A 20,571-nucleotide genomic window follows, 5' to 3' on the forward strand; every position below is an offset into this window, starting at 1 on the left:
CTCAGCCCTCACTCCGGCTCTGCTCTTCTGTGTGGTTCAGGTCTGGTCAGGCGGCACAGCACAAGGACAGCTGCCCAGAAATTAACAACGCACATAGTTTGGCGCTGCTGACATCACTGTTACTAGGAAATGGGAAAGTCTGTCTAATTCAAATGATTCTCAAATGTATTTTGGGCAGGGAATCCCACTCATGATTCTGATTTCTATGAGAACAAATGGGCCTGGAGCAGTGGGATGGTTATATCTTGAGTGGATGGTCAGGGGGCCGGAGCATAATTGCAAGTAATTTGTAGATTGCGAATTGACTGCAAGAAGCCCAAACAGGTATAATACTAGACATAATAATTTTATATTTACTTACTTTTGTATACGATCGCATACACTGAGTTCACAAAATATTAAGAACACCTGCCTAATATTGAGTTGCTCCACCCCCTTTCGACTCTACAAGGTGTCGAAAGTATTCCACAGGGATGCTGGCCCATGTTGACTTCAATGCTTCCCACCGTTGTGTCAAGTTGGCTGTATGTCCTTTGGGTACACATGTGAAACTGTTGAGCGTGAAAACCTCAGCAGCATTGCAGTTCTTTGACACAAACCGGTGCGCCTGGCACCTACTACCTACCATACCCCCATTCAAAGGCACCTAAATTGTTTGTCTTGCCCATTCACCCTCTGAATGGCACAACATACACAATCCATGTCTCAATTGTCTCCTTTAAGCTGTGTCCTCCCCTTCATCTACACTGATTGAAGTGTATTTAAGAAGTGACATCAATAAGGGATCATAGCTTTCACCTGGATTCACCTGGTCAGTCTATGTCATGGAAAGAGGAGGTGTTCTTAATGTTTTGTACACTTTGTGTATATCTCTCTATTATGCTTGTGAATACTTTGGAACAAATCTCCAAAATTAAAATCACTTGGAGCTGATTTGCTGGTGTTTTTACAGTCTTTTATGTCCAACAATAAAGATGTAAAAATAAAAACATATTATAATTGTTTAGCTCAGAACTTGGATGGCCGCCAGTTGGGAAACCCTGGACAGACTTCAATGTATACAGTACTTTATACAGATATATGCCTTGCTAAATGCACTAAATTCTCTAGTGGGTTGAGTATATGAATTTAGTGGGTTGAGTACATGAAATCAGTGGACTGATGCCTAGTATGTACTGTGGTTGTTTCTGACTCCTGTGCTTTGCCTTGGTGCATTTAGCAAGGAATACATCAGTGTAAAGTACTGTATACATTGAAGTCTGTCCATGTCTATTAGTGTATATTTGTATTTGTTTTATTTTAAGAACAGATTTCTACCCCAGGCAAACCCTCCCCTAACCCGGACGACGCTGGGCCAAGTGTGCACTGCCCTATGGGACACCCGATCGATCATGGCCTGTTGTGATACGGCCCAGGATTGAACCAGGGCCTGTAGTGATGCCTAGCACTGAAATGCAGTGGCTTAGACCGCTGTTCCACTCAGAAGATGAAGCTCATCAACATGACATTTGCAATGTTTATGTCAAACAAACCACCCCCTCTCCTTGTCAGCTTATAAAACAGTTTAATATGACAAATAATAACAGAAATCTCCTCTGACTTGTCACTTTCACACACCCTCACTTGCCTGACGCACATTTACCAGGGGCCGAGAGATATGTTTGTAATTAATACGTATGCTATAGCGTCTGGCTGATGAATGTCAGGGTGGCAGGAGACAGATGACTATTAGCTAAGTGGCCCCCAATCTCTCCCTGCTATCGCTGTGCCACCAGGGTTAATGAAGCCATCTCTGACAAACTGCTGTGAGGGAGATGAGCACAGGAGCATTAATACCATACAATTTAGGATTACTATCGTAACCCCGGTTCCCTGATAATAGGAGTGAGATGTGTCACATTGGGATTCACTCAGAATCACTAATCAGGGGAAGAACCAATCACACATGTCTGTCGAGACAGACAGGTTCAGTGGCGAATGAGCCCCTCCCACTATTGCCTGTTTCTGTTTATTTGTTTTTTATTCGAGAATGTGGAACAATGTGTCTGTTTGATACTTTTCATTAACTCATGCATAGCAGTTCTTTATATGGACTAAAATAAATGTGTTCATATAGACAGAATATTATGTATAGGCTATATACTGAATTTTTATCTGTTATGAAAATAGAAGGGGCTCCTGAGTGGCGCAGCGGTCTAAGGCACTGCATCTCAGTGCTAGAGAGATGACACTACAGACCCTGGTTCAATTCCAGGCTGTATCCCAACCAGTCGTGATTGGTGTTCTTCAGCTTGCAAGCCTCCCCATTTTTCCTCCAAACATAACGATGGTCATTATGGCCAAACTGTTCTATTTTTGTTTCATCATACAAGAGGACATTTCTCCAAACAGTACAATCTTTGTCCCCATGTGCATTTGCAAACCGTAGTCTGGCTTTTTTATACTTTCCAATACTTTTCTGATTGATTTCAATCACTCCCAAGCATACTTCCTTCAGACTGAAATTTTTCATTACCTGATTTTCCATATAATGTGCTCTACCTTTCAATGGGAATAAGATAATGGCAGTAATGGCAAGATAATGACAGTAAGGTCAGATTCTAAAGATTAATCCAAATATTTTACACATTTGTTTCTGATACCGCCAAGTGTCCTAAAATAGAGAATAAGAGATTCAAATTGCTTGATGGTCCATGTTAATAAAATCTTAAATGTATATATCTGTTTAATATCATGTATGAATAAATTTGACTTTGTGACTCTCCACCCCCGTTCTCAGATGGGCATTGCGGCTCGCCCAGTGATTTTGTTTTACAAAAGTGTCTCCCTCAAAAATATTAGTGACTACCACGGCCTTATAAAGAGAAAAGGCTGTCTTTTGAGCATTTCTTCTATAACAGACCTATTTGTAATGTTTAAATTGTAATAGGTGGAGATCAAAGGTTTGTTAGATGAGAACAAGCACAGTTCAAATGAAAAGGAGATCAAGTTTATAGAGAGTAATACATTTGCTAAAAATCCATATTTCCCAGTGGCATCTTTCCCCGGTTCTTTAATTAAGCTGCTTATGAATTATGAATAGACTCTGTCTAATCATACAGTAAATGTTTGACCTTAAAATAAAAAATTGCCAAAACATAATTCCATAATGCTCCCATGAACAGATTTAGATCTGGGAACTGCTTAGCAAACAAATAAACATAAACATTTTGGGCATCTCGAATCAGTATCGAATCAGTATGTACATAATTCATTATCGTAATGAAGGTTGAATAATTATGTTTTCTGTGCATAAATGTAGTTAGCCAGAGTGTTCAACCGCTAGTCAGAGATTGATCACCCTATGAGCTAAATTAGCCAATGATTTAACAAAGTTAAGCTCCTATACGATACTGTTATCTTCACTGACTATTTATAGGCAGTATCACAAGGTTTTTATTCACCAGGAGAAAAACACTTTTCAGAGATCGTTAATTGGGGGGCATAGCCAGGATGAAAGCTTCTCCCGTTAAACAGATCACACTGTTCATGGCACGCTCATGTATAATGGAGGAGTCTATAGTGGTCACATGTAGTTTACGATGGGTCAATCAGTAAGGCTTGTCTGAATGGCTAGCTCGCGTTAACTTCATACAGTAAGCATAATATAATTCACATCGTTTCCTATTCTACGGGCATAGTGGGAATGTATGTGATAGTGTTTACAAACGTATCATCATTAGCCTCTCCTCTCCTTCTCTTTTCTATTAGCCACGTGCGGAATGTCATTCACCTACTTACCTTATAGCCTATGAGCACAGCCCAATAATACACATTTCTCACGCTTGCTGTTTAACCTGTTATCACATTTCATTTCTGAACTTATCCATGTTCTCTTACATGCTGTGTTACAGCAAAATGTACTGACAACCCTTCACCTCCCCACCACCACCAGCTAAGCCCCGTCATTGGAACTCCTTTCTTCCAGCTGGGGGGTTTCCATGCCAGCTGCCGCCCATAGAGCTACCTGCCATCAAAGCATCTGGCTCCTGCGGATCTTACTTCGGAGATGAGGCCACTCCCTAAACAATTTTAATAAACTTTCATATTGCATTTTGCCGCTGTTGTTCATTCAGTTAAGCCTTAAACACGATTGAAATGTAGGACCGTGTTTACAAGATTGTGGTCCCATTACTTTACCAGTTCTTGTTCAGATGGCCTCAATGCACAATAACTGCCTATGTCTTACCAGGGCTGCATAGTAGCTACAGGGATGGCTGAGAAAAGGGAACTTGTTAGACACTCATCTCTCTATCTGACCCCTCCCCTCTCTCTTTCTCCCCTCCCTCCCCCTCTATCTCCAGGTAACTACTATGGGACCCCCAAGCCCCCAGCAGAGCCCACCCTGGTGCAGCCTGACCTGGTGGATCAGGTGCTGTTTGATGAGGACTATGACAACGAGGTCCAGCGTAAACGGACCACCTCCGTCAGCAAAATGGACAGGAAGGACAGTGTGGTCCCTGAGGAGGAGGACGATGATGAGAGGCCACCTCTGTCCAATGGCCTCCCAGGTCAGTACATCTCACACTCAAACCCCTCTCCTTCCCTTTCTCTCTTTGCTCAGGATAGTCCCCTTTTGTACATCTCTTAGTCCTTTTTCAAATATATTTCTACTTTTAGATGTACATTATTATAACTATGGACTATATCATATTTCTACTCTATAACATAATTCTGCTCTATACTATACATATTGACCTATGATCTAGGAGCTGTGATCACCTTCCCCATTATTCCCAGTTTGTGCTATCTGTCTGTTTGTGTTATCCAACCATGCTCTGTCTATATAGCCAGACACTTCCCACACCAAAGCCATGCCTAAAGCACATCCAGTATCAGTAACACCTTCTACTGTAGTGCAGGTCACCTTGGAAGGCAGCAGTCTTCTTACCCTAAGACAAGAGACTCCATGTGTGTGATCAATCAGGACTCCTCTCTCAAAGGATCTGGGCTGTCTTTGATGTGCCCAAGGATAGCCTGATTTAAACAGAAATGGCTTACAAGTCTTTTTCTGTAAAATACATCACATTTCTGCTGTACTGCAGTCATGTTGGGGTTGTTCTGAACTTTTCATTCCAAACCAACCATATATGGAAACAATTATGAACAGGTCAGAAGGTTTATGGAGAAAGTGAGTGCAATGGCCAAAACTCCTGACTGAACTTCCCTGGTCTCTGTGTTGAAGACAAACCCTGATCCCTGCCTGACGTCTCTGATGACCTCAGCTCTCCTCAAGGCTGGCTGTGGTGCATGGTATTTACATGAGGCCAGTCAGAACATCTGCAGATCCTGTGTGTGTGTGTGTGTGTGTGTGTGTGTGTGTGTGTGTGTGTGTGTGTGTGTGTGTGTGTGTGTGTGTGTGTGTGTGTGTGTGTGTGTGTGTGTGTGTGTGTGTGTGTGTGTGTGTGTGTGTGTGTGTGTGTGTGTGTGTGTGTGTGTGTGTGTGTTTGTGTGTGTACGCATGTACATGCGTGGATGAAGTCAGATTAGCATAAGCGGTTGACGTCAGACTCATTTGCCAGTTCCTCCCCATCCTTCAAGCTAACAAGTAAATAAACAATATGTTGGAAATACCAGGAAATCCCATGGATGTAGTAGTGTGTTAAATATTTACTCAAATACAGAAGCACATGCACAACCTTGACATGCTCATGGGCTGCCTATATCAGCTCTGTGGTATACACTAGAAGAAGCTGTTTTGTGTTGAGCCTCATTGTATCATATGCTTGTGCAGAGGTTAGCATTACACAAAAACAGTCCCTCAATTAGAAGACCCTTGGATATAAGTTTCATTTGGCAGCTTTTTGTACCCTGGAGAGCCTTTGTTGTCTATGCTCATGTTGATTGTGATGCTTTTATTGCAGTTCTCATTAAATGAATAAATAAAAAGTATAGAAATAACTATAAAGACAGTATTATTGTACCAAATAGCCTCAAGCTAAAATGTCATTTTTACTGTGAATCCTCAGTTGCTCCAGTATATCATTGAAACCCAGGGGGTGTACACACATATGCATAAACACACTTACACTTACATGCAAATGCAAAACAGTGCCTTGGTGAACAGAACACACGATCTCTTGCATGCAAATCCTTTACCGATATCAAACCCTCCTTCCTCCCGCTGCAGCTGGGAGAACAGGATGAGGCTTGAGGTGTCCATGCAGGACTAACCTTCTGCTGTTTCTCTCGCACTCTCTCTCTTTCAGAGCATAAAGAGGGGGCATCATGGAGGAAGGCGGTGCCCAGCTACACCCAGTCCAGCAGTGCAATGGACTTCCGTACGTGGAGCTCTCTGCCACGCGACGACAGCCTGGAACCACTTCCTCTCAACTGGGAGATGGCCTACACTGAGACGGGCATGGTCTACTTCATAGAGTGAGTACTGCAACAGCACCCGTATATCCACTCAGGGACAGGACAAAGAGACATCCTTGAGTCGACTGAGTCCTGGTTGTTTAAACTCTGCTACACTGTAGATACAGAGAGTTCAAGGCTCCTCCCAAAAAATGCTGAGTTTATGCTTAATAGAGTTTCATGCTAAATAATTCAATAAATGACAGAAATGTAGGTAATGGTTTTTTAATGACATAAGACACTTCTGCTCTGGACTGAATGTTGAATGTTACGTTACAGGTTATGCAATAAATGGCTATACAGTATCTGATCAGCATCGTGCAAAGTATCATACAATTGTTGGTTAGATTAGTGAAGCACACAGCACATGTGTTACATAAGCCATGTTGAACAGACAGTGGATTTAAGTTAGTTAGTTAAACAAGCCAAGGCCTGGACTGGTGTGGGTCTCTTTAAAATCCACTCATATTGACTTAATGTTTACTCCAAAACTGACAGCCCTAGCCTACATAATTGTTGCAAAAGTGTTTCTAGTCTGAGCTCATTTACTTGGTGGTTTCTCTTCAAGAAAACGTCAGCAGTTTTCCTGACCAATCAATACTGTGTTTTAGGAACGATTGAGTATATATAGCTCTCCCAGAGGCCCTTGAGTTGTTTGAGAACAGGCTTCCAGCTGATCTTGTCTGAAGTCACCACATGTCATAATGAATACTGTGTTTCAGTTTTTCCCTCATTTGAATACAAAGCAGGATGAATTACTTGATCAAGAAGTTATTTGTAACTTGTGTAGCTTTGTTGGTGGGTACATGACTGTCTATCTTTCCACTGATGCAAATACCAGTGTCAGTAGCTGGCTCGGGTTTTTGAATGTTTCTCTTATCTGCCCTTCACAGTCACAACAGCAAGACCACCACCTGGCTGGACCCCCGCCTAGCCAAGAAAGCCAAGCCCCCGGAGAAGTGTGAGGATGGAGGTAAGGCTTCAGGACCTTAGTGGAACACACAGTACATGCGTACATAAAGCTCTTACAGCTACCACTACTACTACTGCTACTTTTACTACTGTACTAGTACACACATGCAGTTTTACACATGGTTATGCCCCCCAGCCCCTGCCTTACAGCATACTGTGCATTATTTCACATATACAGACAGCTCATCAAATATAAATGACTGTGTTTCTATACAGACAAGATTGTCTGCATCCTCTGACATGATGGCATGTTCCTTAATAAATGCCTTCAGCTCAGGGTAATGTGTGCTACTTATACAATGCCCTCAGAAAGTATTCACACCCCCTCTTTTTCCACATTTTGTTGTGTTACAGCCCGAATTTGAAATTGATTAAATTAGGATTTTCTTGTCATTGACCTACACAAAATACCCCATAATGTCAAAGTGGAATTATGTTTATTTTAATTTTATTATATTTAATACAAAATTAAAAGCAGAAATGTTCTGAGTCAATAAGTATTCAACTGCTTCATTATGGCAAGCCTATATACGTTCAGAAGTACAACTTTACCGAACAAGTCACATAATAAGTTGCATGGACTCACTCTATGCAATAATTGTGTTTAACAGTATTTTTGTTTAGTTTAAATGTATTTGGCTAAGGTGTATGTAAACTGTAAATGTAAATTTGACATTTCTGTACTTCATTTTAAATACATTTGAAAATAATTCTAAAAGCATATTTTCACTTTGTCATTATGGGGTATTGTGTGTAGATGGGTGAGAGAAAAAAATATATTCAGGCTGTAACACAAAAAAATGTGAAATAAATCAAGGGGTTTGAATACTTTCTGAAGGAACTCTATGTATGATGACTCTTCAGCTTGTTTGCGTCACTTGAATGCCACAAGTACCAGGAGTGCCCACTCTTTTGCCCGTCCATTCCCAGGGTGTGTGGCTGTGATGTGGGCTCAGTGAAGGGAGAGAGTGGGGGGTACGAGGGAGACACAGGACCCTGGTCGGTTGGTTCTAATGGATTTTTAAAGGCAGGCAGAATGCTAGTTGGTGTGCTGCCTCTGAAAAGCAACTCCAAAGCTCTCTCTTGCGTGAAGAGCATTTTTTTGTGGGCTTCATGTGCTCACCAGGGTTTGATGTACAGTACAGCAGCCATTCCAGCCAGGCTGCCTGCGAAAACTGCAAAATTTCAACGGGGGCTTTTTTCATGCCCATTTTCTCATGCTTAACTTCCCTGGTCGGAAGAAAAGAAAGCAAACTTGTTATTCGTCTTATACCTGGAAACTCCAGTATCGCCCAACTGTAATGTGTGCATAAGCATTTTGTCTTGTGTCTGCTGGTCTCTTCTCATCACTATGCCCTGTTATCCTGCAGTACTGTACATTTGCATGTTTTGTGTGATAGTAGTTGAACACAATGCATCTCTTCCTGTATCCACAGAGCTTCCGTATGGCTGGGAGGAAATAGAGGACCCACAGTATGGAACATATTATGTAGAGTAAGTCTGTTCACTCTGCCATTGGTATTGGTTTTTCAGTGGGTGGTAAACAGAAGCTCTGTTGGTAACATAACATTCACCCAGGTGAAAACACAGCAATGATTGTGAGTGTTTGCGAGACGTCTCTGAAACCCAGCCATTATAGCAGCAGTAGGTATAGGAGGAGGGTTGTGAGAGTTATCAAGGAGGGAAAGGTGGCTATTTTGATGACAAGGAAATGAAACGCTTGCTTTGTTTTATTACTGGTATTACATAAGGGTCCCTCCTAGGTAGAGGCTGTGTGTGAGAGAGAGGAACCCATACTGTTTGTTTCAAAGGCAAATGGACGGGGACGTTTTCCCGCCGGTGTTCCAGTTCAAAACTCTGTGGAAAACAATGGCTTTGTTATGCCAGAGGGACAGACTGTTTACATTGTTAAAGACAAGAAAAAGTAGTCAGGAGTTCATCTCTAGTTTTATTCAACTAACATGGAATCACTGGTCACTTTAATAATGGAACACTAGTCACTTTATAATGTTTACATACTGTTTTACTCATGTCATATGTATATACTGTATTCCACTCCGACATTGCTCATCCTAATAGTTATATATTTCTTAATTACATTCTTTAACTTCTAGATGTGTGTATTGCTGTGAATTGTTAGATACTACTGCACTATTGGAGCTAGGAACACAAGCATATCGCTACACCTGCAATAACATCTGCTAAATATGTGTATGTGACCAATACAATGTGATTTGATTGATTTGAACAGTCCAAACATTGGGCATAGACATGAAGAGGACACTAACCCCCTTGCATCTGTATAGACTTGCTATCAACAGCTCAAAGAAGAAACAATGGGAAAGCTATGTAAAAATACCTATTGTTAATGGATTGAGAATGAATGTATAGTGCCTTATATTATATCACCCCAGTGCATTCTAAGACATGCTATAACCATTCATAACAGTGCTTTCATCATGAATCACACACAGGTGGTCGGCAGAATTCCACACAGATGGTTCAATGGATCTTGTATGTCTCTGTGTCAGTAAATTTGTGTCTACAATTTTAATCACATAATAGATTGTTTCTGTTTCAGTCACATCAACCAGAGAACCCAGTTTGAGAACCCAGTCCTGGAGGCTAAGAGGAAGCTGAGCCAGGAGACTACTGCCACTATCCAGCAGGGGGCACCACCTTCCCCAGGTAAACATTAGTCACCTCACGTTGTCTTCCCCTCACTCCTTCTTCAGCTCTGTACAGCTTTCTTAAGGCTGTTATATATCTAAACTCAACAATGAGCTTCCATGATTGCATATTGACCTCCTACATGTTGAATTGGTTTGCAGTGGTGGAAAATGTAGCAGCCATGACCTCGCTCATGGTTGTAGGAGAGTTATCATGTCAAGTGTTATCATTCATGAATAGCCGTTCAAAAGTAGTCATGTATGATCTACTCTGAGTCCAAGGGAAGGCAAGTTCTCTATACTCATGCCAGAGTTGGCATGTAAGACAAGCCACTCTTCTGCCATAATAAACAATATGAATTAAATATGCTTTCATTACAATGGATGTATAATACATGACAGCGCAGGGAGTACAGCTTGACATTCATGTTCTGCTGCTGAGGAGTTCACAAATGGGTTGGTTGAGAGGAGGAGGGAAGGGGAGCGGCTGTGACAGCTGTTGGAACAGCACATTTTAATAAGTGCCAAGCATAACAAGACATCTCTCAACTAGTTAACTTGCTATTACTGGTGGGGAGGGACTGAGACAGCCATCTTCCCTGTGATTTCACCATGTTGTGGGTTGTCAGAAGGTTACTATGATGTAACCAAAACAATGGCAGTTGTACCTCAGGCTACCGAGAGTTTTCCAAGCTCAGAGATTCCCAGAGAAAGTAATGCAACATCGAGGCTCGTCTGCAGTGTTTACCAAGGATCTGAGCGGAGACCATCAGACCTCAATTTGGATTGACCTTTTAGAAATTCCTAAAGGTCCCTTACCAACAGTCATCTTCAACAACATGTGGGACTACAGATTCCCACAGTGCAGTACTACACCTTCTGGACCTACTGACCTTGGTCTATTACTGTATTTTTGGGTTTAGAGTTTGCAATAAAGGCATTTCACTGTATTTTTGCACGTGACAATAAAACTTGAAACTGAAGCTATGTATCGGACCAGACCCTGGCTGTTTAGGTGACATGGTTACTGGTAGGTCTGGCACAATTACCATACTGTATAACCATGTAACCGACGGTTATGAATGAAAACTGTCATGAAAATAAAATAACTGTTTGTGTGTGTGTGTGTGTGTGTGTGTGTGTGTGTGTGTGTGTGTGTGTGTGTGTGTGTGTGTGTGTGTGTGTGTGTGTGTGTGTGTGTGTGTGTGTGTGTGTGTGTGTGTGTGTGTGTGTGTGTGTGTGTGTGTGTGTGTGTGTGTGTGTGTGTGTGTGTGTGTGTGTGTAACGTACAGCTGACTGAAAACGTGACGACCGGGCATATGTGCAGTTGAGTCCGTTTTGGCTGTAACATGGGACTCCTAATAACGTGATGAAACTTTTTTCGCCCTCTTTTTTTTTGTCTTCTATTGTCTAGGCAGCAACAGCACACATAGAATTCTAGCACATGCAGTCAGGAGCGGAAGAGATGAGAAAATTTGCACACAAAAAAATGCTATTTGAACAGTTATTACGGAAACGCTGCCATTTGGCTGGCCAATTATGGTCATACAAAACTCCATGATCGGCACTGCCCTAGTTGCTGGTTTATTTGAACTGAAGGCCTATGAGATGCTCTTTAAGCAGTGTTTTGACAAGGCTCCCCACTCCAGCCTGCCTAGAGCCCTAGTAATCCCTCTGCATTTCAACTAGACTGACACTGACAGCCTTATATAGCTATTATTTATCTCCACCCTTTTAACCTCTACCAGCAGCTTCATTTTCATTCACATGAACAAGACTGTCTGTGGTCATGTTGACTGATGTCTGTGGTGAATTGTACCAAACATTATACACATCATGGCTGTTGAGAATGATTTGGGGTCCTCTGTTCTGGCCTTCAAATGCTGTCAGCATTTCATCACATAGAGATCTCTGGAGTCTAATACACACGCACACATGCACACACACACAAACACGCACACATGTTAAATGACAAATTGGTTATCACTGTCACAGTTTGAAAAGCAAGATCCCCATGAGTTCATCATGTGATTATGTAAATAAGATGATCTTGATCCATTGAACAGGGCAGCTAGATTCCATCCACATTGTATTGAATCCCCCTCAGCTCTGAGCTGCACCATAGGCCATACAGTACCATACAGTCACCACAGGGCTGTTTTGCTCTATCATATAGGACTGGAATGTACCTGAGACAGTGAAGCGGGGAGAAAAGATGGTATGCTTCTGCTATAAAGTGCTGATAGGACAGTAAAGCCAGCGAGGTAAAAGCTCAGCTGGCCCATTTAATGCTGTATGACCCTGACAGCCTGTTATTTACTGGACTGTGTGTCCACGGTCGTACGAGGGGATATTTATGCTGCCAATGACCTCATGTTGTTCCTTACTAAAGTTATACAAGGCTCCCCTGACAAACCTATTTTTCTGTCTCACTGGCTCTTTTGGGAGAACATGAGAAAGGGCCTCATGCCTAACTGAACAATTTTGGAGGTGTTATGTCACTGTTTGAATCAACAGCATGTTAATGAATTCCACAATTCACATCAAATTACTAAGCTACTAAAGCTGTCATTAAATATTTTGTCTGTTAATGTTTTAGGGCAGTGTTTTAGTCAACGGGACTATTGTTTAGGGCAGCTTGCTGTGTTAACCTTGCAGGTAGTTCTTGTTGCAGTGTGGTTAATTGCTGACAAAAATGCACTTCAGGATGTTCGAAGAGCTTTTAGCTATACTGTAGTGAATAATAATGTACCTAACTTGAGAGAGTTGCTATTTTTGTTAACATTTGAAACATCTTGAGGTTGTTACTTTGTTACGATGTTGTTGTTTGTCACACCTTATTTAGCTATGCAACTTGCTCTAACTCTCCCACTCGTACACATTCACGTTCCAGGTGAGCAGGTTGCATCAGGCTTCACCCCAGACCCATCCCAGCTGCAGGGAGAGATGTTCCACACTGCTCTGAGGAAGAGCTCCCAGGGCTTTGGCTTCACCATCATCGGGGGCGACCGCCATGATGAGTTCCTGCAGGTGAAGAATGTCCTCAGCGACGGCCCTGCCGCCAACGATAAAAAGATTGCCTCCGGTGAGTAATACACTGCTGCGCTGAGCTGTGGAGAGCCACACACTTTCACCAGCTCAAAAGACAGCTAGTGAACCTAATGAAAGGCATGTTGGTCCCTATAGAGGGACCGCACTTACCCTAACACTTCCCTAAGAGATGCAATAGAAAGAAAGAGCAAGAATTCTGTCAGTTTCATTTTCAAGGGGATCATTCTGTAGCAGGACAGGTTATGGTGGATTCTGTGTGTAGCCCTGTATCTCTGTTGCACACTCTGATCTTCCTTTAGCTTTGAGGCTATCTGTGGCTCTGCATCCTCAGCAGCTTTGCTTGTGTGAGCTGAGAGACCAACATGCCTTTCCTGTTTGACGACGGTTGCTGTTCTCTGGGCTGGCCGTCAGGGTGAGATGTAAAGGAAACATACGCGTCTCTCTCCTAATGATCTGCCTGGAAGCACTGCAAGTTGAGGTCTGTTAGAACAATGGAGAGAGGGAGCAGAGGGAGGAGGGAGGGTAGGAGGGAGGTGGCAGGAAGAAGGGAGGTAAGTAGGACATGAGATGAAAGGGATGGGGGAGAGATGGGAGGACGAAGGAACGTGGAGAAGAGGGGGTGGCACCTGTTTGACAGTCGAATAGAGGACTTTCTGATAGTGATGATCCATCTGAAAAATAATTCAGTCCGTTACAAACAAGAGAGTCACCTAGCTAACAAGCAACTGTATTGCCATAACAACCATTACATCTCCCATGGGTAAGTCTGTATATGTTTACTGTTTACTAAGGCTAGTTTCCTCTCTCTCCTCTCCTCCCTCTCTGGTCTCCCCCCGCCAGGCGATGTGATCGTGGAGATTAACGGGACATGTGTGCTGGGGAAGACCCACCCTGAAGTGGTGCAGATGTTCCAGTCCATCCCAGTGAGTCAGTATGTGGACATGGTGCTGTGCCGCGGCTACCCGCTGCCCCCAGACGTGGAGCCAGACAGTGAGGACCCACCTCCCCCACCTTCTCAGCCCCTGCAAGGGGGCGAGGTGGTGACGGCCGTGCCCCTCATCAACGGCCAGCCCCTGCTGGTGAAGGGTGACGTGCTGCACGGCTCCTCCCAGGAGCTGCACTACGTCACGACCGACGCCAGCGGACGGCCCGTGGTGGCTGCCCTGCCCAACGGGAGGCGTCCTGAGCAGGGGGGAACAGGCCTGTTGCAGCCCGAACTTGTGAGTGTGCACCTGGTGAAGGGCCCAGGCGGGTTTGGGTTTGCCATCGCAGACTGCCCCCTGGGCCAGAAGGTGAAGATGATCCTGGACGCCCAGTGGTGCCACGGCCTGCTGAAGGGAGACGTGATCAAGGAGATCAACCGTCAGAACGTCCAGACACTAAGCCACGCCCAGGTGGTGGACATCCTCAAAGACCTGCAGGTGGGGAGCGAGGTCAATGTGCTGGTGCTCAGAGGAGGTGAGTCTTGTTAACGCTGCCTTGTGTTACATAACACTGTGACTGTACTGCTGCGACATTACTTTTGCCATGGCATTAGTGGGATACAGTGATATCACTGTCAATGTGACCTCAACAGTATCCCTGGGGAGGGAGGTCAATGTGCTGATACTGACACGAGGTGAGAGAGTGGATCAACTACCACTCACTCACACACACACACACACCCACACACACTATGTTATGGAATCTTGGTGATGTCACTGTGTCTGCTGTAGGTGAACACGAGGGACTGTCGCTTCTTTGGCTTATACGATCGCATAGTAATGACAATTGTAGAGACCCCCTATGCAAACCAACCCACCCTTCACATGTACACTACATGACCAAAAGTATGTGTACATCTGCTTGTTGAACATCTCATTTCAAAACCATGGGCATTAATATGGAGCTGGTCCACCTTTGCTGCTATAACAGCCTCCACTCTTCTGGGAAAGCTTTCCACTAGATGTTAGAACATTGCTGCAGGGACTTGTTTCCATTCAGCCACTAGAGCATTAGTGAGGTTGGGCACTGATTTTGTATGATTAGGCCTGGCTCACAGTCGGCGTTCCAATTCATCCCAAAGGTGTTCGATGGGGTTGAGGTAAGGGCTCGACAAACCATTTCTCGATGGACCTTGCTTTGTGCACAGTGGGCATTGTCATGCTGAAAAATGAAATGGCCATCCCCAAATCGTCTAGAATGTCATTGTATGCTCTAGCATTAAGATTTCCCTTCACTGGAACTAAGGGGTCTAGCCCAAACCATGAAAAACAGACCCAGACCATTATTCCTCCTCCACCAAACATTACAGTTGGCACTATGCATTGGGGCAGGTAGAGTTCTCATGGCATCTGCCGAACGCAGATTCTTCCGTTGGACTGCCAGATGGTGAAGCGTGATTCATCACTCCAGAGAACAAGTTTCCACTGCTCCAGATCCAATGACGGCGAGCTTTACACAACTTCAGCCGACGCTTGGCATTGTGCATGGGGATCTTAGGCTTGAGTGCTGCTGCTCGGCCATGAAAACCCATTTCATATACAAAAGTCCACATACTTTTATATATACTGTATATTGTATCTTTCACATATTCCTCTAAACACCTCTATTTATGCACAGATCTCCCTGTACAGTATATCCTGTATCCTGAATCCTGTATCCTGAACTGCGAAACTCTCTCTCTGTCAGGCGTTCTTACTGCAGTCTGTTGCAGGCCTAGGAAGGGAAGTTACATAAGCAAGGGGCTCTGCTCTGCCTGCTCTGCTCCTGGGGAGGGAGGGAGGGGAAAGCACCCTTCAAAAGTCTCCCACATCTATCTCCCGCCATCCTGGGAAAATCGTACACAAGTCGATGAACCGGAATGTCTTTGATCATCATCAGAGGCGGAGAGGATTTCTGCATGCTTCTATATCCGTGGCCCTTAAAGAGCCAGAGCTAATCGCTGTATGGCACCCAGGGGCCCCAGGGGTCTCCCCCTCACAGTCCTCCTCCCTTCTTCTCTCTTCCACTCTACACTTACACTCCCACCCTCCACCCCCTCAACCCTGTCCCCCCCACCCCACACACACAGAGCATGACCCTGCAGTTGGAGCAGCCTCCGCCTTATTCAGGCAGTCCAGCGGTGGAGCTAATGTCAGATTTAACCCTCATTAGAGATAGGCCCTTGGGTGAGAGGCAGAGGGCCTGAGAGAGAGAGAGAGAGAGAGAGAGAGAGAGAGAGAGAGAGAGAGAGAGAGAGAGAGAGAGAGAGAGAGAGAGAAAAAAGAGAGAGAGAGAGAGAGAGAGAGAGAGAGAGAGAGAGAGAGAGAGAGAGAGAGAGAGAGAGAGAGAGAGATCAAGAGAGAGAGAGAAGAAGAAGAAAAAAAAACATACTGCATTCATCTTATTTAATATATGTCATGTCCTTGATTCTCGCAATGGAGCTGGATCTCCCGGTTACACCAGGGTCCATGAACCCTTTTACGCTTAGCAGACGAACAGTCTTCCTCTGTAGGCTTCCAGAGAAGGGCATGCTGGTAGATCCATTTAATGCTGGAGCCACATTAAGTGTGGGTACAATCTGAGCGTGAGAGATGAAACGTGTGGGTGTACTGTACAGTTGACAGTAGAAAGCATTATTGGTCATTGCATTTCATGCATGACTTTCTATGCTATACTAGTCCTCCTTCATTTAGGTCCCCTCTCTCTCACATGAACACATCTCCTATTTGTCTTTAATAACACAGTGATGTCATGCCCTTTGATGGAGTATACAACAGCACTGTTTTATACCTGCTGAGTCGAGACTATTTAAACACAGTTATTCCTTCACCCTTCTCATTCTCTGTTAGGGAGGCAGTGCCATCTACTGGCTGATGTCTCATTTGTGAAAGGTTTTCTAAACATTCTCATGACTCATGCTAGTGTTTCTCACAGGTCAGACATCTCCTGTGAAGAGCCTGAAACCTGTGAGTAAAAGCAGACAATGTTCTATAATACTCTGTGTTTTACTATTGTATACCTTGGCACTTATCCCTCATTTTAATATTAAAGCCTTTTGTCCTTTAGCTAACCAGCAAGCCCCATTGCATCACATTAAATGATAACTACCAGTATAAATTTGAATATTGATTATGTTTCAGGCGGCCTCCTTTTGTTTGCTTTGAAAACGGTCTTAATTACTTCCATTCAGCATTCATTTTCTCAGCCTTTTGTCTGTGGATTGTAATGGTAATGAAGCATAGAAGCCTTTTTAGATAAGATTGTATATTCTTATGACAGCTTTAGATGAAGCTGGCCTTTTCCACAGAATAAGCCTGTCAGTGCCATAGGGAAATCTTCTTACGCCTGTGGATGTTAAATTGCATTCAAATCCCATTGGCCATTGGTTTACCATGAAGCTAGCGGGGATAATGTGAAGGCAATGTGGGAGCCAGCAGTGGAATGACCTTTCACTCCTTTAATATTCAATCACCATTACATCCTGTGCTATGTGTCTGGGTAATGAAGTATATATAGACTGTGTGGTCTTTAATGTGATCTAACTGTGCTGTGCCTGTGTCTGTGGCTCTGTGACCCTGTCAGAGGCAGGAGATGACAGCTAGCACAGAGACTCTGGACTGTGTTACAGACTCTGTCTCCCAGGCCCTCCCATACCATTCCAACACCTCAACCCTGCGCAACGACTCACCCAAACGGGACGCCACAGAGATGTACCTCAAGTCCAAGGCCCTGCTGGAGAGCAAGCGTGAGTGCACATCCACCGACAGAGTCTGGTTGTAGAGGAGGTCTAGTAACCTTATGCTCAGTTATATTCCATCCATAGTTCTGTAGTAGTAAATGGATGCCAGTGTTTCATTTGTATGTTCATGACCGTCTATTAATGGTCACCCTACATTTGTGGATCCAGTATCAATGTGAGCTATAAGATAAGCCTGTGAGTTCACCCTGCTGACTGGATGATTGAATGGTGTTCACCTCTCTGATACCCTATCTAACCCCTGTGAACTGTCCACAGAGCCTCACACAAAGGACTTGGATGTGTTCATCAAGAGGGACCAGGAGACTGGCTTTGGCTTCCGTGTTCTGGGAGGAGAAGGTCCAGAGCAGCCAGTGAGTACCGAAGTATGAACTTCCTCCCTGTTAGATAATCTTTGTACTTTTTTAACACTATAGTCAATGTTTGTTGAGTGTTTCTGACTCAGAGTATGACTCTCTCTTTGACAGGTGTATATTGGTGCCATCGTGCCCCTGGGTGCAGCTGAGAAGGATGGGCGTCTGAGGGCTGGTGATGAGCTCATAGGCATCGATGGAATCATGGTCAAGGGCCGTTCCCACAAGCAGGTTCTGGACCTGATGACCAACGCTGCCCGCAACGGTCAGGTCATGTTGACTGTGCGTAGGAAAGTCATCTACAGAGGTGAGCACTCACTGACTGCCTGGACCCTCTACGCCTTGGTCACTAAAACACACACACACACACACATTTGATACTACTCTTCAGTCTATACTCTCCATGTGTTTTTCAGATATGACTGAGGAGGAGGCAGGGCTCCACATGGCTCCAGTGTTGGTGAACGGCTCCCCCAGACTCCCTCGTATCCAGATGCCCAGCGTGCTGGACCACGAGTCCTTCGACATCACCCTCCACCGCAAGGACAGCGAGGGCTTCGGCTTCGTCATCCTCACCTCTAAGAGCAAGCCCCCGCTTGGAGGTGAGAATGGATTTGATGCCTAGCACCCCACTGCTTATCCCAGACACAACCAAACACACCAGTCTCCTGTTCAAGCTAGACCAAGCCATTACAAATAATATAGCATCATATCACCCAAAGTATGGGAACAGAGTTTAAAGGAAAAAAGAGTATTGAGTCCCTCACAGACCTATTGTATATTTCTGACTGAATCCATCGGGTGGGATGGGATGTTATCAGACATCTCTCTCTTTGCAGTGATTCCTCATAAGATTGGGCGCATCATCGAAGGCAGCCCCACTGACCGCTGTGGCCTGCTGAACGTGGGCGACCGCATCTCAGCGGTCAACGGGCGGTCCATCGTGGGGCTGTCTCACAATGACATTGTTCAGCTAATCAAGGATGCTGGCAATGCTGTCACCCTCACCGTGGTCCCGGAGGATGGTAAGCGTCACCAGTAGTATCACCCATGAGATGGGACTATGTTGGTCTCCCTGGTATTCCCAGTCATATACCTAGTACTGTTTAGGATGGTTGGTTTGTGTTTGTGTCCTCATAATGGTTTCATGTATTTGTGCGTTCTAGAATACAAGGGTCCTCCCTCTGGAGCCAGCTCAGCCAAGCAGAGCCCTGCCCTTCAGCACAGAGCTATGGGTCAGAGGTCAGCCATGCAGGAAGAGCGGTAAAGGCCCTGATCTTACTCATTAGTTCACCAAAACATGGAATGAAACCCTGCTTCAGCATTTAGCAGAACAACCCAGAGACTTAAGTCTGAATGATTGATTGATTGCTTTGTTCTCTGTGCACCCCAGCAGAGAAACTGCTGTGCATTATTGAAGATATACATATAGTAGTGTGACTGAATGCTGTTGTCTGTTCTAGTTATAACCTAGATCTGGAGGAGAAAAGGGAGGGAGTCACCTGGGCTGACTACAAAACTCTGCCTCTGAGCGAACAGGGAACAATGTGTGTTACAGGCCCCAAACAGGCAAGGCTCATTTCGTTATTTCTGTCATTGTTTGTGTAGAGTGTTTAGGGATTTTACATGAATTAAATTGACACGACTCAGAAAAAACATCATTACAGCTTAAGTTCGATGTGTGTGTATTTGTGTGTGTATGTGTCTCTGTCTATGTATGTGTGTCTGTGTGTGTGTGTGGTTATGTGTATGTGTGTTTGTACGCATGCGCCATTTAGGGCTGCATCACGGTGGAGCTGGACCGGGGGTCCCGGGGTTTTGGCTTCAGTCTGAGGGGAGGGACTGAGTACAACATGGGCCTGTACATCCTGAGACTGGCTGAGGAGGGGCCTGCTCTGCTGGACGGAAGAATCCACGTAAGTCTGACCCCCGGTGCCTTAGGAAATATCCACACACGTTATTGTTTACGTTATTCAATATCATGTCATGTCTTGAATAATAAAATGTCTAATAACATGGCTTGTTGCCTTTGGAGATTTGATCATCTAAATGTGTGATGTTTGTGTATGTTTATCGAAATGTAATGTTTGTGTATGTATGTAGGGCGGCAGGTAGCCTAGCGGTTAACCTCTCTGGGATATGTGGGACGGTAGCGTCCCACCCCGACAACAGCCAGTGAAAGTGCAGGGCGCTTTCAAACGATTATGTTAGGTCACCACCAAGTCACAGAAAACACAGCCATTTGTACAGCCATTTTATTTCACCTTTATTTAACCAGGTAGGCTAGTTGAGAACAAGTTCTCATTTACAACTGCGACCTGGCCAAGATAAAGCATAGCAGTGTGAACAGACAACAACACAGAGTTACACATGGAGTAAACAATAAACAAGTCGATAACACAGTAGAAAA

General features: G+C 44.3%; 1 protein-coding gene across 5 annotated transcripts in view; it reads left to right on the forward strand.

Moving 5' to 3' along the window:
- LOC118400187 (membrane-associated guanylate kinase, WW and PDZ domain-containing protein 3-like) overlaps positions 1–20,571 on the forward strand; it is a 136,332-nt gene that overhangs the window by 107,573 nt on the left and 8,188 nt on the right. For 2 of the 5 annotated variants that reach the window (XM_035796777.2, XM_035796773.2), the window contains exons 4-19: positions 4,344–4,550; positions 6,249–6,417; positions 7,290–7,369; positions 8,805–8,862; positions 9,950–10,056; positions 12,931–13,122; positions 13,929–14,546; positions 16,986–17,017; positions 17,634–17,796; positions 18,067–18,173; positions 18,276–18,468; positions 18,578–18,763; positions 18,983–19,186; positions 19,328–19,424; positions 19,625–19,730; positions 19,940–20,077. In XM_035796777.2, the coding sequence (XP_035652670.1) occupies positions 4,344–4,550; positions 6,249–6,417; positions 7,290–7,369; positions 8,805–8,862; positions 9,950–10,056; positions 12,931–13,122; positions 13,929–14,546; positions 16,986–17,017; positions 17,634–17,796; positions 18,067–18,173; positions 18,276–18,468; positions 18,578–18,763; positions 18,983–19,186; positions 19,328–19,424; positions 19,625–19,730; positions 19,940–20,077 (2,657 nt within the window). The remainder of the gene's footprint in view (positions 1–4,343; positions 4,551–6,248; positions 6,418–7,289; positions 7,370–8,804; positions 8,863–9,949; positions 10,057–12,930; positions 13,123–13,928; positions 14,547–16,985; positions 17,018–17,633; positions 17,797–18,066; positions 18,174–18,275; positions 18,469–18,577; positions 18,764–18,982; positions 19,187–19,327; positions 19,425–19,624; positions 19,731–19,939; positions 20,078–20,571) is intronic. The other 3 variants (XM_035796774.2, XM_035796775.2, XM_035796776.2) reach the window with 3 other exon arrangements.

The sequence above is a fragment of the Oncorhynchus keta genome, chromosome 21 (assembly GCF_023373465.1).
Source record: "Oncorhynchus keta strain PuntledgeMale-10-30-2019 chromosome 21, Oket_V2, whole genome shotgun sequence".
NCBI lineage: Eukaryota > Metazoa > Chordata > Actinopteri > Salmoniformes > Salmonidae > Oncorhynchus > Oncorhynchus keta.